This window comes from Onychomys torridus, chromosome 5, assembly GCF_903995425.1.
Source record: "Onychomys torridus chromosome 5, mOncTor1.1, whole genome shotgun sequence".
Lineage (NCBI taxonomy): Eukaryota > Metazoa > Chordata > Mammalia > Rodentia > Cricetidae > Onychomys > Onychomys torridus.
Genome location: NC_050447.1, coordinates 115,850,253 through 115,867,387, shown reverse-complemented (window position 1 = coordinate 115,867,387; position 17,135 = coordinate 115,850,253). Strand labels below are relative to the sequence as shown.

The 17,135-nt window shown below is 41.9% G+C and overlaps 1 protein-coding gene across 7 annotated transcripts in view; it reads right to left on the bottom strand.

Annotated features, from left to right (window-relative positions):
• Phactr1 (phosphatase and actin regulator 1) overlaps positions 1–12,117 on the bottom strand; it is a 461,344-nt gene extending 449,227 nt beyond the window's left edge. For 2 of the 7 annotated variants that reach the window (XM_036187436.1, XM_036187440.1), the window contains exons 1-2: positions 11,846–12,116; positions 9,958–10,110 (exon numbers count right to left, since the gene is read on the bottom strand). In XM_036187436.1, coding sequence (XP_036043329.1) covers positions 9,958–10,060 — 103 coding nt within the window. In that variant the 5' untranslated portion in view covers positions 10,061–10,110; positions 11,846–12,116. Of the gene's footprint in view, positions 1–9,957; positions 10,111–10,617; positions 10,696–11,029; positions 11,164–11,217; positions 11,261–11,845 lie in introns of those variants that run through there. The other 5 variants (XM_036187432.1, XM_036187441.1, XM_036187434.1 and 2 more) reach the window with 5 other exon arrangements.
• Between the last annotated feature and the right edge of the window lie 5,018 nt (positions 12,118–17,135).

Below are 17,135 nucleotides of genomic sequence, written 5' to 3'. Positions count from 1 at the left end.
TGCCCCTTGTAATAAACACAGGACTCTAACTGATCCCTCTCTCCAGATGCCCATGCCCTATCACATGTCACTTCACACCACCTAGAAGATGCTTCACTGTCCTCACTCAGTCCAACTGAAATGTACGTTACCAGGCATCACATCTCGACTGTCAACTTGGAAACACACTGGCATTTCTGATGTGCTAGTTTTTGGTGTAAAATCCTAATAAATGGACAGGTGGCTAATATTGCCCAACATCAGAACCACACAGAGGAGTCTTTTGGAATCTGTTAGTAATTTTGTTTCAACATCAATTCTATAATTTTTCTTATTTTGTGTTTTTTTTAAAGATTTATTGATGTGTGTGTGTGTGTGTGTGTGTGTGTGTGTGTGTGTGTGTGTGTTCTCTGAATGTATGAAAGTACACTGTGTGCATGCGCTGTTCCCACAGAAATCAGAAGAGGGTATCTGATTCCCCTGGAACAGGAGTTATGGGAAATTGTTGGCTGCTATAGTTACGAGCCACCATGTGGATTCTGGGCACTGAACCCAGGTCCTCTGTAACTGCAGCAAATGCTCTTAACCATTGAGCCATTGCTCCTGCACCCCTCCTCCTATTTTTCTATTTTCAGACTGTCTCACATTTCCAAAGTGCTTAGAAATTTGAATTAGAAATAAACAACATTCAAGAAGAGATGGGATGGGGTGGGATCTCTCTTGGAGAGATGCAGCCTCACCACTTTCTTTTGAGGTATGATAAAATTAAAGGGGGTTTAATATAAGAGTGACATTAATTATATGGGTATTAGGTGCTTAATATTTTAATTTTCTACATTTATTTGTTCGCTGCTTAGAAACTTCGTCTTCCTATAGTACTTTTATGCCTTTTGGAAGGACTAGGTGCTGTTTGTGCTTCTAGCCAATGTTTTTCAGTAAATGATCTTAATTCATTGCCTATTGTTCTGCTTATTTCCGTGTGTTGCTTTTCCTCAGCCACAGTCAACAAAAATGCAGTGCTGGCCATATACTTTCCTGTTTCAATGGTGTATTTTTATTTAAAATTTCCTAGAGCACAACAGAATAAATACACTATCATTATAAGAGAGTACCTGCTTTTTTCTGAAAATCACATGTTGTACCACAGTTTGCAAAGTGCTATTTTGTTTCATTTAATCCTCCAAATGCCATTTGGGTTGAGAACTCTTGACCTGATTATCATTTGCACTGGGAATGCAGAAGGGAAGCAAAAGAGACTAAATTCTTGGTCTAATGACCAAGCTAGGAAGTAGAAGTCACTGTTTGAGCTCAGGACTGTGGGAGGGTAATGACAAAATTCTAAAACACAATGACAGTTTGTAGTCAAGGTGGGGGACTATTTGATTCCTTTCATAGATTATTATGTGCTATCATTGTAATATTCCAATGCATCCAAAAGGGACAGGAAGTAAATATATAAACTGAATAGTTTCATAGACTTAAACAGAGTTAATTGGCTCTATGTGTTTTTTTTTTCCAAAGGCTTTGATAGTATCCTGATTTTGCTCTTCTGATTGAGAAACAAATAGATCTTGAGGATCATTTCTATATTTAGACACAGTACTTCGAAGTCCCAGTTTAACATATCAATGTACATTCAGGAGTTTTGCTCAAGTCTGTGTGTCTAATGGCTCACGGGGAAATTATTGAACATATTGAAAATGGTACCAACTATAAGCTAGGTTTGGTGTGCTAGTCTCCCCTCCTTCCCTCTGCTGTACAGTCACAGAGGGTGGTTCTGCAGGGTTTCTTTCTTTAAAAAAATAATTTTTTTTTTGAGAAAACAGATTTGTTTGGGCAAATGAGGAGTGAGAATTCATCCCCTAGCACCTGTGAATTGTTTATGCTAATTGGGTCATGGCTGATGCTAGCTGAGTGTGGGCTGCATTTTAATCTACTCTTTCATATGCCGTATGTGATAGTGGGAGTTATTAATTGATTGGAAGTGTTGTCTTGTATTTTCATGTCATTTTCTTCCTTTCTGTGCCTCATTATCTCGGATTCTCTCTTCCTCTCACCCTCTGCTCTACACAGGAAATATAAACTTCAATATGTGTTAAGACAGATGGCTACTAGGAGCAAGGTACCCCAAATATCAAGGGCCTCCACAAAAGCTCCTTTGTGAGCAGGGCTGTGGTGTTCCAAAGGCATGCTCAGAAGCTGGGGCTGGACTGCATGGCCCTCTAATCTGTGGGACTGGAAGACTGGCTGTCTATATATTTCCTCTCTTTATCTGCTTTCATTCTCTCCTTCATACACAATGTTCTCTGTATTAAACACAGGTTGGGAGAGCCTGGGTGTGAGCAATTAGAGGTTTAAAATGGAACATGTGGGAGGTCAGGAGGGCAGGCTTGGTCATTGCTTTGCCATCCATGAGTGAAGCACAGCATGCAACTTCCTTGCTAGGCTCACAAAGAACAAATTCCCACCCCAGCCCAGCCCCAACAGGAATTTGTTGAGGATGATGATCTGAGCACCACAAAAGGATTTTGTAATGTTTTCATATGAAACCCTTCTCTGAGATGGGGTCTAGAAGTTAGCGTTTAAGTTACCTGGATAACGAACCAAGTCACCTGGATAACGAACCAAGTAAAACACAGGAAGGAATCACTTTGTGGGAAGATGTGACTGATATCATCGTGTTGGCACTAGCTAGCAGGATTCTAAGGGGCAGACAGGAAGGTGTTAGTATGATGTAGAAGGTTATAATCCACGTGACAGCCATGCCTTAAATGGGCACTGGATTGATTGACTTGTGGTCATTGTTTATACCATAGTCTTTCTGGAGAAAACCAGAAAACCAGACCTCCAGCTTCAGGAAAGAACCACAGCTGAGGTCTCAGGGGACAAGGATGGAGAAAGAGCATGGCCTGCTACTAGATGAACGAGTAAGACTCTTAAATACATGGCCTGCACCCTGCGAGCTGTTCTCACAGTGTATTTCCAGCAGGTGACTTTGGTGGGTCTCTACAGTTTCTTCTATTGTGTCTGGTTGGAAACGGGATTGTGAATGGTGGATGTACTGAGGATCAGTTGGTCAAAGTGTGTAAGGCCTGGACTGGGCAGTAGAGGTTAACGGAATTCAGGGAAAGCTCAGAACTCGGTTTCTGAATACAGTCAGAGCATCCTTTGATTTGGTCTCAGGTAAGTTCATCACAGGGAAACACAGGGTTCACCTGCTTCATAACTACTTCCAGACAGAAGAAAACTCAGTCACTATAGACAATTATGCATTAAAATCTTCATTATCTCTGGAAATCTGGTTTCAAAGTCTATACTTGTTTAATAATATATAAATTTTCCTTATAATATGTCCCTTTCTCTTTTGATTCTTTAAAGGATTTATTTTGTTTTACAACAGATACATTTGAGTTGAGGACTTCACTTCCTTTTCTACATCTTAATCCTGCCCATTGTTCTTTTTACGCACCCTGCCTTCAGTCTTAAGTGCTTTCCATTTCCAACTGAAGACTTTAGGACTTTAAAGGAACTGGGGGGTGGGAGGAGCAGTGTTTTCCATATCTGGAAGCCTTTTCTCTGAATCTGGTTTTTCCTTGAAAGTTTAGACTGAAGGATCCTTGTTCCACCAGGTCAGTAGAGGCATTTAATAAATTGTAATGGTCTCTTTTATACCAAGGAAGACACTGCCCAACAAAGTGATATTTAAGGAGACCACTGAACTTGAGATAGATAGAAGGCATTTGAGTAGCAAACAGCAGTATTAGTAACTAAATGATAGAGAGAGAGAGAGAGAGAGAGAGAGAGAGAGAGAGAGAGAGAGATATTTAAATAAAAGGATAGTATTAATGACTGACTGACGAGATTTCTCCCCCACCGCCCAGGCCTTATTTAATCCTTCAACCTCCCTGGGGTTTCTGGATAGCCAACCATTTCTGTGAAGAACCCAAGCCTTTAGAAAGACTGCGATTTTCACGAGTGGCTATACCAAGTGAGTGGAGGGGTATGGTATGGAATAAAAATGGAATCCTGTACTATGACAGAGACTAGAAACACCAGCCAAAACTCACTGTTTGGTGATGCTGAAGCTAGGTTTCACCTTAAGCTCAGAAAAGGGAAAATGCTATTGTTAATTAACTGTTGTTCATGGCTTGCAACTAATTGAGTGATAACAAATGTCTTTGTCTCTTGGAACCATGCTAAGAAATCCCAGAGGTATAAAGGTTAGATGGTTCGAGTGCATTCAACTGAAAGCTGGAGATTCAAAAGCCAATGGTGGCTGGGGGATTTTGTGGGGGAGGGAGAGGAGCACTTAACAAAAGGTGGAGATGGGGCGACTGGCAAGGTGAAAGGGCTGGCAGGGGTTTCAGTGACTTTTTCTCTATTCCTGAAACAACTTCAAGAGAATCTGAGAAGCTTGCCGTGGCATTCATCAGTTGTCAAAAGTGGCATTTCCCTTTGTTGAACAAGACAATGCAGTCAAGAGGGAAGGCCCTGTGTGACAAGTGTCAATGGCTTCAAGTGCCAGGAGGCATGTAAACGATGAGAGAGGGGACTGTCATCGGGAGCCATAAATGGGACTGTCTGGGGCCTTTAGTCAACTGACTTTTAACGTGATGAAGGTAATTTAAATGTTCAGGGATGCTGATGGTCTTCAAGTTAAAAAGAGAAGAAGCAGTAGCTGTCGTATAGTGGAAAGAACTTGAGTGAGGCAAGAGATCACGCTCCCCCTCCAGCCTCCCATTAGAAGCCGTGTGTTTGGGGCATGGAATAGAATCGCTCAGAACCTCAGTTTCCCCACTTGGGAAGGTGATCTGGTCATCAGCATTACCCTCATTCATTTCCTTGGTTGATGTGATCACCTGGCCAGCTGAAAAGGCACCGCTTTCTACCAAGGAACACTGCAATATTTAAAATAGCTTGGGCTTTGCAGTTGAGCATACTTCAGATCCTAACTTTGCTGATATCTAAATGGATCTAAATGCTATCTAAATTTCAAGAATCTTCAATCTATCAATCTTAAATTGTACCTGTGCGTGTATGTGTGTTCACATATATATGCATGTGATTGAGGATGTCAGATGTCAAACTTGGTTGCTGTTTCTTAGGCATCATTTACATTGGCAGTTTTTGAGACTTAGTCTCTCACTAAGCCCTGGAACTCAGAAATTAGGCAAGGTTGTCTGTGCAGCAAGCCCGAGATCCTATCCCAATGATAGGAGCCCTGTGTCCTCATGTACACACGTGTCCTCAGACCTGTATGACAAGCACTTTCCAAGTTACCGCCACAGCCCTCAATCTTAAACGTTCTTGTATGCAACATGTGCATAACTGCAATTCTCATTTCCCTGTGTTTTATTGAGGATGAATACATGCAAGGAATACATCAAGTGCAGTCTCTGATTTGTGTTCATTTCTTGATGTCTATTTGCCACTTTTGATGGTTTGAACCCATTTAAAAGAGATGACCATGGGGGTTAAGTGAGTGGCTCGGTGGTGGAGTGCTTGCCTGTGCTATCTATCTCCTCCATTGCTGATAGGAAATAGTTATAACATAGGATAGTTCATAACACTCAACTGTATATGTGTGTGGCTAAGAAAGGTATTCAGGCAAAAATAGCCACAGGAGAATGGATTTTGTATACATAGTTTAATGGTGAAGTACTTGCCCTGGTTTCAATCCCCAGTACTTACCTCTCCCCACAATAAAATAAAAATAAAATAGCTATAGGATGTGATAAGACCAAGATATACTATGAATCTATATAAAATAGTCAGCCTTCAGATCTCAGCTCTGATTGTCCATTGGAAGCAATTAAAAAGATTCTTTTTGGGGCATTGCCCTTTAGAGATTATGATTATGGCTGCAGTGGGTCTTCAGTTATGGAGGACCTTGTGAAATTTCCTGGGGTGTTTCTAATTTATACAAGATACAATGCTTTCTTTTTAAACTTTAACACCAATTGTGTAGAAAACACTCTGAGATGACCCATCATAGTGGAATAACCCAGAAGCCTGTTGGAAACTGGTGTTCTAGAGACTTAGCCATTCAGATTCTATTTCATTTAGCTTAGAGAAGAGCTTGCCTGATGTTCATTTCAACCAGAAAATCCCATGTTATTCATTTTATTACACTTTTAATGATGTCCCTTTCAGTTCATCTGGAAACTATAAAATCACAGAAGCTGGGGTGGGAACCTAATGATGGGCCAACCTGAAATATGCCACATGGTGTGACCCGTCTGATCTTTGAAGTCATATGCACTTCTGGTTTCTAGAATATTCCTTTTGTGTTACAGTTGGCCTCCACAGAGTTCCCTCCATGTTGTCGGGATTTTCTGAGGGTGAAGAACTCCCAAACTAACCAGGGGAGCATCATGTGCCTCCAGGGAACAACCAGGAGGCCTGTGGGCTTTGCTGCCCCCACCCTGGTCCTCACAACACATCATGCTCTGGATAGCAGAATTCCCAGTCAGCTAATCTTTCCTATCTTGCATTCAACACCAAAGAGAAACGGATGTTGGAGAAAACAGGCTGTTTCATTAGCAGAAACAGACTTGACAAGTCTCAGGGACTTCTAAAAGTACTTTGAAAAGTTGGAGACTTCTTTTTACACTCCCTTTAAGCAATCTTCCTAGACTCTTCTTTTGTTCACTAGCTAGAATACCCTCCTCTATTTCAGAACAGGACATTTTCATTTTCCAAGAAAAATTAAACAAAAATATCTATGAGTGGGTCATAAACATACTTCTAAAACTATTGCTTTAGATAGACATTTTTTTTGTCTATAATTGATTTAGAAGGTGTTGTTTTCTAGAAATTTATAAATAGTATATACAAAAAAGTAAATCACACAGAAAAGGAGGAAGAGGAACCCTCAGATTTTTTTCTTTCCTCCTTAAAGGATTTCTATCTCTGAGAACTCTTGTTCAATCTATAGCAATAGCCACATGGATAAATGACAAAGTCAATAAACACAACAGCCTAGCCAATCAAGTTTATGGAACCTGAGCTCTAGATTGTGAACTCTGTGTGAAACTCCCAGTTAGACCATTTCAGAAGGGCATCACCTCCAGGCTTTCAGACCTTCCTCATAGTGCTCTGTGCTGGGCTAGACTGGGGGATCGAGGGAGCTGCCTGGAGTGAGATTAACCCTCTTTGCTCTACACGCCTTTGAAGCAGCCCTCACATTCCCCTCCTTGCCCTGGTCCTCAGAGACTTGACATGGATTCAATTGTTCAGCCTTCACCCACTCGCCATTTATGTGGAATCTTTCAGAAGGCCTAGGGATTTGATGTCTTGGGAAGACCCAGCACCCATACAGTGTGGACAGAAGCTGCTGCAAGTGAGCCAGGTGTGGGGGGTGGGGCAGGCACTGCGGTTAAAAGTTTCAAGTTACAGTGGAGGCAGAGCTCCTGAGAGCAGGAGACTCCATGGTGATGGTCCAAGGTGTTGGGGGACCTGGGACCATGTTTTCAGATAAAGTGAAACAGTGTGTACGTGTGTGTGGGGATACATCACAGCATACTTTTACCTTTTATTTTTTTGATTTTTTTTCGAGCCAGGGTTTCCCTGTGTAGCTTTGTGCCTTTCCTGGAACTCACTTGGTAGCCCAGGCTGGCCTCGAACTCACAGAGATCCACCTGGCTCTGCCTTCCAGGTGCTGGGATTAAAGGTGTGTGCCACCACCACCCGGCACTTTTACCATTTTTGAAGTTTGTCCTATTGTAAGTTTTTCTGGGACAAGACACAAAATCTTAGTGATTATATTTACTGAACATTCTGTGTGTGTGTGTGTGTGTGTGTGTGTGTGTGTGTGTGTGTGAATGCATGTGTGTATGCTTGTCTTTCACTAGAAACAGGACATTGAATTACTGTAAGTTAAGATTTCTTATTTGCAAAGCCTTAGCTGTCTTGTGGACTCTCAATCAGAGAAAGGAAGGCCTTTAACATGGAATATCTATTTTATTGATTTGCTGATGCACAGTGCTTTATATGGCAGACGTTGTTTTAAGCCCTTTCAAACCTTGCCTCATTAATGAGCTTATCAACTTAGAAATCTGTCACTGTTACCATTTTGCAAAGGACTGTATTAATTGAGTTTTAAATACCAGTCCCTAGGGAGGGAGGCTGGCTTTGTCACCATTGCTGACACTCCAGTTTAACTGCAAACTCCGAGACCTCAGACACACCTAGATTTCTGATTTGGGGATCCTGGCCTAGCTGATGTCTGGGGAGCCCACTCTCACTTCTGCAAATCTAGGATTCCTAGATTGGGTTAGCATCATCCTCACCCACAGGCACACGTGACCCAAAGGAGAAGCCATAGCTTATGCTGCCACCTCCCATGTGTCACCCAGTTATTCCAACTCTGGAGTCTAAACCTCCGTCACTGCTGGTGACAGTCCTGACCACTCCACCCCCAGAGCTCCATCTGCTGTAGCTGCCAGGCTGCCTTGTAATCTTCAAGCCTCCTACACACCCTGCCTGCTTTCCTTCCATAAAAGCCAAGAGTCCATCATCTTCAAGAAAAAGTGAACAGACAGCTTTACCCTCCACAGTCAACTGCTACTTCCTTTCTTTCTCTGAAGCTCAGGTGGGTGAACCTGCCATGGAACCAGACTCAGAATGGAATGCACTGGGGCAGATGTGGACATGTAAAAAGTCAGGTCTCATGATAGGGTGGAAGACCCTCTTTTCTCTCTCTTCTAGCTCCACATCTGCTTCTAGCCACCAACCTACTTGTAGATCCAGAACAAACTGGAGAAGTTAACTAGCCTCTCACTCTTTTTCCTAGCAACATTCTCAGACCTCTTAAAGTGGCAGAGAGTAGAGATGCTGTCACCCTCCTCTTAGAGGATGGGAATTTGCCATGGTATCATTTTTTGCCAAATCAAGCTATGCTGCTGAGTCTGCCCACCCAAACAAATCCTGCAGATAATATCCAGCCCCTCTTGACTTTCAGAGCACAGGCTCACACCCAGAAAATAGAAAAGGAGGCTCACAAGCCCTCAAAGTTTCTGGAAGCCACAAGCAATGCACAAACAATTCTTAAGAGCACTTGGGAAAACCAGGGAGATTATTATCAGTGCCCAAGATGAGTTCCCTGTCGTGCAACAGTGAAAGATGCCAGATTACAGCACAGTGTATCTCCTTCTCATCTCTGCTTTTGTGACTTCCAAGAACTCAGCTTCTGTCCTGTTTAAATAGGACCACTGTCCTCCTTTTCAGTGTGTCCCCTGCATGCTCTGGGGCATAACCATCATTTGACTGAACATCTTTAAAATGTTATGAAAAACACAAACTCTGATTTTCTTTTTTAAAATCTCCTACCCATCAAGAGGATGAAACACTTGGGATTCTTTTGTTACTTTACCGATGGTAAACATTCTAAATGGAACCTGGGACAGAAGAGCTAGCATGTGAGAGCCTAATCAACTACCTTGAACTAGGTAATGAAAACATACAGACTGCCACACTTCACAAAAGGTGTGTGTGTGGGGGAACCCTTGAACGTGCACTGAGGGTTCTCCAGGCAGCAACCAAGATCTCGAGAATAGATCAGGCAGTTACACAAGTGCCACACTTATCTCAGAAGCCCATAATCCAGCCGGAGGGCACTCAGCTAGGTCAGGGTGCCCGAGGATCTCCAGCAGTGCAATAGCTGCCTGCCTACAATTTTGTATGGGGAATACATCCCTTAGTCCTCTTAGGCTTAACCTCCGGACTCAAGGAGGTGGGACTCATTTTCTAACCTAGCCCTCAGAGGTATACACCCAACACTTGTTAACACCCCCAAGATGAGTGCATTTATTTAGTCCATTCTGAAATTCCACCAGCCGTTTAGTAAATGTTATCTATTTGGAAATATTATTTGATCAACTTTTAAGATAGAGCTTAAGCTGTTACAGCTGATGCTGAACTGTTTATAGCAAAGCAGCCCAAGGGTGGGTGGGGGTTTCCCTCTCCTCCATTTGTTACCTTGAGCTCCTTGGCTGTAGAAGAATCTCTGTGCTGACTCCACATCCAAGAGCCTATGAGCAGACTCAACGTCCAGAAAATAATCCATTTTGGGATAATCCATACTATCGATGTTCAAAACAGAATTTTGAGAGAAGCTAATCACGTAGATATCTATAGAGAGAGAGAAAAAAAACCTACAGTATTCAGGCTGTCAAGTATGTCTGTTCTTTAATTTAAAAAAAAAAAAAAAAGAGTACTCTATTATCATATGCCAACATTTGACTGACATTTTTAATTTCAAAGCCCCCATTGCCGGAGCCTTTGTATTGTATGAGAAGATGCAACCTTTAGTTAACACTGATTAAAAATAATATATTCTACTTTGAAGAAAAAAAAGAAAAAAAAAACAACAATGATCCAGGTTAAAAAGAGGTAATATACTGTTTTCTCTCTGCTGGATATTAGCTGACAAAAGGTATACTTTTAAATTCATCTACTTTAAGTTTTTAAAAGTCTGCCTGATAAATGGCATTAGAAGGTGCCATCCATCCTGCAGGTTGCTCTTCTATTGATCCAGGGGCTTCTGATGTCCCTTCTAGTAAGAGAATCCCCTGGGAACCTGAGCCTCCTCTCCTAGAGACCTTGCAATACAGTCTGGCTTGTTTGCTCCACAAATACCTGGAATTCCTTACTCTTCAGCAGTTCCCATCAGCAGTCTATACAGCACTACCAGCTCATCTGCCTATGCCCAGTATAGGCTGCTTTGGTACAGACAGAACTGTGGTTTGAGCAGCGGCGACAAACACCACAGCCTTGCAATGTTTCCCATAGCATGCACTAGCCCGGGATGAAAACCAGCCAGCCCCTTCGCATGGAGCCCATGGAATTTCCCCCTGATATTGGCACAAATAAGATACCTCTATTGCTGCACTATTATATTTTTAAGGAGGAGTAAGACAATTTCCTTTAAATCAGGAGGCTAAATCACTTGTTTTCTAAGACAACACACTCTCATCTAAGAAGCCAAGCCTGGTAAAAGGAAACTTTTTAAAAAATAGCCAAAGGTATCCTAACAGCAAATTATACTTACTGCAAAAAACCCCGTAAAACCAAGAGCTGTGGATAGTCCAAATGAGCAGTTTTAACCAGCTGCCTTTGATCTTACTAAATATTCCCAGCGAAAGTAAACAGTTTTGATTATCTGATTAGATCAGTGATGAATAATGTATTCTGTCCACTGGACTCGCTCTATCAGATAAAATGGCCAGAACATGTTACCTTAGCAACAGAAGGTGACGCCAGCTTCAGCCCCTCCACTCTCTCCTCTGCGAAGGAAGGAAATTACCACTTTCCCATGTAAAACTTAGGCAGGGAACCATCAAAACCTACATGGAGATTTTACATCATCCAGGGCCATTCACAGCCTATTCACCCATATCTTAAGCAGAGAAATCTTATACTTATTTAAAAATCAGAATTATGGTTCAATAATCTATTTTCACAATCTCAAATTCCAGTCTGCTTTGCAGTTAGAACAGAATAACATGGTGAATGATTAAACAGTGGAGAAGGCTAAGTTGTCTAGACCATGTTGGGCACCTGTTCTTACCTTATTGCTGAATGGGGTTGAATGATGAAGAAAGGCCATTTAATTGGGCAGCACGTTCAACATTTCCATTATAATTAATACACAGAAACAGTCACCAGCATCTAGACTGAAAATAACTCTTTCCTTCTGTGAATCAGTCCCTAGAAACAGCTTAAAAGGCTGTCTGAAATTTCCCAGATTTTGAAAGACGCTTATAACACAGATTTTAAGGGAGACGAGCCCCTAGCCCCGCAAAGGCAAGGTAGCCAGAGAGACACACGCAGGGAAGATTGTCAAAGTTAGAAGACAGTCACTTACCAGCTCTTGCCCTCCTTCAACAGGATGCCGGGGGAGAGCAGAAAGCAAGCTGAGCAGGGCTGCTAGCAGGGCTGCTAGCAGGGCTGCTGAGCCTGCGAGCCCAAATGAACAGCTTCTAATTTTCCCTTCAATCTCCAGTCAAGAGCACAGAGTGGAGGGAAAAATGATGGATCTGCCGGTTTTATATTGTGATGGAATGCTACCCCCCAAGATGGGATCTGAGTGGGGCTGCTCTTCAGAACACATTAGCCTGCTAATTTAAGAAAATTGAAAGGTTTTGTTTTACCGTCTTTTATGTGTTCTTTGCTGCTACCCCCTCAATTTAATTTGCATTTAAAATGATTCTCCTGTCTCCCAGGCTCTCCAAGGTGTGGCGTATGTTCTAATCCTGAAGGCTGCTCCAGTAGGGTTTGGTGCACCTCCACTTTCCTTTTGAGCTGCCAAATGAGGTGGGCAATTAAAACTGTGAGCTATTTTCTGGAGAGAAATACAGAAGGCCAGCTGGGTTTCACACTTCCTCTTTCTGTTCTCTGCGTGGTCAGATCTTCAAAATGCCTAAATGCACTTCTCTTTTCTGAACGCAGCAGGATTATCTCAATCATGAAAAGCAGCTTTGGTTGGGTTCCTCGGGTTAGCCTGGTTTGACATCCTTTTTACCACATTCCCAGGGAAGACTTGTAGGCATAAGACTTTAGAGATGTGCTTACAAAAGCTATGATGATAATCAAGTCACACCCTAGTGTGTGTTTTCTGCAACCTTCCCCCACCTAGTATGGACCAAGCAGAAGTGACAACTAGCACAGTGTAGTGTGTAGAATCATGACGGGTAGTGAAGACAGGAGAAGAAATGTTTACAGAGACTTGGGAGAGAGATCACCAGACTCCCCTTCCTGTGTACACAGCTCAGCCAAGGGACAAGTGCTGGTGAGTGTCTGCTAACTTTGAGAATCATCCATTCATGTGTCTTTCATGCTACCTTGCCTTTGGTGGGTTAGGGGGTTGACCCCCAGGTGAGAAACCAGGAAGTGCTTTCCTGATTGTTATGTGGATCAGTAATGGGGTGGGCTCTCCCACCATATCTGAGCAAACCATGTCCTGAGTTAGTGCTGCAGAGAGATCAACCTGAAGGAAGAACAAAGCGGAATGACCAATCCAATGGCCTTTTGGGAGTCACCTTGATCTCTGAAGGTGCTAGGCTTTGCTCAGACCCCAGGCCTTAGGTTTTTGAGGTTGAATTTCTATTCAGCCCTCAATAGAGACAGGTGAACACTTGACATTTACAAGAAGAGAAAGCTGTCTTCTGGTGCTTTTCACTTACAGTAGGGTGTGGGCGACAGGTTCTAACCCTCTATTGTGCTTCTACTGAAATTATAATGACTCATAGGTGAGAGACACAGTGGGAGAGAGAGCAGAGAGAGAAAGGGGAGAAACAGAGGGAAAGGAGAGAAAGAGATTAAGATGAAAAACATCAGAAACTGTGCTAAGTGTAAATGAGCCTGTGATGGAGGAAGGTGATGCTAAATAGGACATTTGAAAAATAGATCAGCTTCCTGAGACTTAGAGTAGGTTTGGGATTCAGTATTTTTGGAGAGCTGACCAAGCAAAGGAAACTTGAAGTGCTTTACAATGTGTTGGGGCTGGGGAGATGACTCAGTGTGTAAAGTACTTGCTGTTCATGCATTAGGACCTGAGTTCGAATCCCAAGAGTCTACATAGGAGCCAGATGTGGTAATGCATGGCTGTAATTCCAGTATTCCTAAAGTGAGATGTAAAGTAGAGACATGAGGATGCCTGGGAACTTGTAGGCCAGCTAGCTTGGCCTACAGCAGCAAACAACAAGGGGTCCCTGCTTCAAACATAAGAGATTGTGGTGACTGACACCTGGAATTGTCTCCTAACCTCCACATGCATGCTGTGGCACATTTGCTTGCATGCATGTTCTGTCTCTGTCTGTCTGTCTATCTGTCTCTCTCTCCCCCAAATGATGGATGTGATGTGAAAGGGCTATGATTATAAAAGATGGGTGGTATTTTAACTTTTAAAAAGCAATAATTTGGAAAGGAAATAATTATTTGCTCACAAAAAGGGACTTTATAAATAATCATTATATTTTCAAAATATAATCTAACCAGTTTCTGAAACTGATTTTCTTCTTCTTCTCTCCTTTTTCTTCTTCTTCTTTCTCCACCTCCTCCACCTCCTCCTCCTCCACCACCTCCTCCTCCTCCTCCTCCTCCTCCTCCTCCTCCTCCTCCTCCTTCTCCTCCTCCTTTCTTTTGTGAGACAGGGTTTCTATGTAGCCCTGGATTTCCCGAAGCTTGCTTTGTTGACCAGGGTGCCCTGGAACTCAAAGATCTGCCTGCCTCTGCCTTCCCAGTGCTAGGATTAAAGGTTCGTGCCACCATGCTTGGCTCTGAAATAGATTTTCAAAAGGTAGTTTCATTCTCTGGGTGAACACAGACATAGATTACATACATAACATGCACATGATGAAATTACCATTATTATTGATGGTACCTAAGGAACCAAAATAGGTGTTGGTAGAAGATTGGGTCACCTCCTCCAGCTGGGTCAAAAAAAAAGTTATATTTAAATTTTGACCAGTTAAGAGTATAGCAATTCCTGCAGTGCTGGAGATCAAACCAAAGATTGGGTCATGTTAGACAAGCACTCTACCACTGAGTTGTGTTCCTAGATCTTGGTTTGTTGAGTTGTGTAGTTCAGGCTAACCTGAAACCCTGTGTAGTCTAAGTTGACCTTGAGTTCCATATAGCCTAGACTGGCCTTGAACTTCTCCTGTCTTAATCTCCAGAGGTTTGGGATAATAGGCATCACCACCATGTCCAGCTAGAAAATGACTCGTAAACACTGGAAAATAGTAATTCTCTAAAATCAATGTCAACATCAAGACCCGTTCAGTTCAGCTGTGTTTTTATAACTACTACCTGCTTAAAAGCATCACTAATCCCATTGTATGTCACACCATTCTTCTGACACACAATAAAATCAGAGTAGGTAGTGATGTTCTGGGCTAACATTCATGAGGCACTGAACTGTTTAACTGAAAAACATCCCCCAAGTTCAAGCTAAGCCAGGCAATGCCAATGTATCTATGTGACCTATAAGTAAGACTAATTTTAAAAATTCCACAGAAATCAAAACATATGAAAGTATAGGAATGTAGGGCTAAACCCATCTGGATTGGGTTGTACTTATCTTTCTGTTTCCAGTTTGGTGGTGAGAAGATAGATCTGCAGTACACATAAAAAATGAAGAACTATAGACTTGATTTGAAACAGATAAATGCATATGGAATCCAGGTATAAGGGGAAATGTCAGCTGTATTAATTTACCTTTGGCATTTACTGACTCAGTCTATTGGAGCTCTAAAAGCCAATTATTGAGAAAGAGAAGACCACAGCAAGTAAGTAACCTGTTCTTCTTATACCATCTGATTGCTCTTCCCTGGATTCAGGCAAGGTTTAATCTACTCGCTGAGGTTCTTCTCATTGTAATTGTACAATGGCCTTATTTATTCAGTTGTCTCACTATATTGTAGAACTCTCTAGAACATCCTGTTTAGACTTCATATATTTCTATCTTTGGCCTGCATGAAATCTTGGGGATATTTCTCTTTGGTTAATAAACCATCTAAACTTGGGAATATTAGAATCTCTCTTAAAGTAAAATAACATCCTGAAAGTCTTGGCTTTAGGTGGAAGCCTCAGGTAAAATGCTAGTTTTTCTACACAAGTTCAGTCCCCACTCCCTTGAGATATGTGGGAGATTGGTTCCAGGACCCTCATAAATACTAGGATCTTCAAGTGCTCAATTCCTTTACATCATGTGGTGGACTATTTCACACAACCTACAAACATCCCCTGGTATACTTAAAATATTCCTTAGGTAACCCATAACACCTAATACAGTGTACATGCTATGTTATTATTGCCTAGAGAATAATGGCACGAAGAACATTTGTGCATATTTGGTACACTTGCAATTTTTCACTGAATGTTTTGATCCATAGCTTATTGAATTCATAGATGGGCCCATAGATACTTAGGCTGACTATACAGAAAGCTTTATCCATTTTTATTGAGTTGACCCCCAAATAGGTACAGTTCAAGAGCAGTAGTTTAGAGATGGGGAGATGACTCATCATGTAAAAGTACTCAAGAGGAGTAAATCCTCAGTACCCATATAAATTCTGGGGAGGCATGATAGTCCCTCTGTAATCTCAGCTTTCATGAAGCACAGACATGATCCCTGTAGCAATCTGGCCAACTAGACTAGCTTATTGGTGAGCTCTGGGTTCATGTTAGAGATCCAATGTCAGTATGTCAGATGGAGAATGATTCAGGAAGATACCAGATGTCAACCTCTGGCCTTCGCACAGGTGCATCCCCAAGTACAAGTATATACCCACACATATGTGAATATGTGTGCACATGTGCAAAGGGGGGAGGAATAACAGTGGTTTGTCTCTATTTGACAAATCATTCTCTTCAGTCTTAATCTTTGACTCATGAGAAATCTTTCTCTTATTTTCTCATTAAGCCATGCACATACTGGAGATCCAAGTGGACTCAGTGGGTTCAAAAGAAAGAAAAGAACACACGGATTTGGGAGGGAAGAGTGGTAGTGGAGATAGAGGAAGAACTGGGCGGGGGGAACGGGAGATAGTGGGGGAGGCTGCGATCAAACATTATATATGAAATTCTCAATCAATAAAAAAGAACAGCCAGTCATCAAATAGCATGGTTCTGCAAACACTTTATTGGAGACCTTATTCATATGAAAATTTCCCTGGAAGAAGAAATACTTTTAGCCACCATCAGTTATTTTTACATAAGAGCAAATTAATTTCTACTGCTGTTTTTGGAGGAAGGCTTGATAATAGTTGGAAGCTAAAATAAAAAGGCAGAGAATTAAGACAGACAGAGAAAAAGAACTTTCATATTGAGGAGGAGGAGCTGAATTTTATTGCACATAGGCCCGTGAACATATTTGGGGGACTTTCTTTTATATAATGTGTTAGCATTTGTCTGTCAGAAGAGAGCATTGAGTCTGTAAATGTCACAAGTAAGATCACGGCTTGAAGATATCTGGATGGCCCAAAGGCAGATTCTTTTTTTTCCTTCCAGTCTTTATTACTTAAAATGTGGTGGATGTGGGTGTGAGTGTGGGTATGAGTGTGAGTATGTGGGTGCATGTTTGCAAGTGCATGTGAGTGGAGGCCAAAAGCGGATGTCAGATCATCTGGAGCTGGAGTTATGGGTGATTGTGA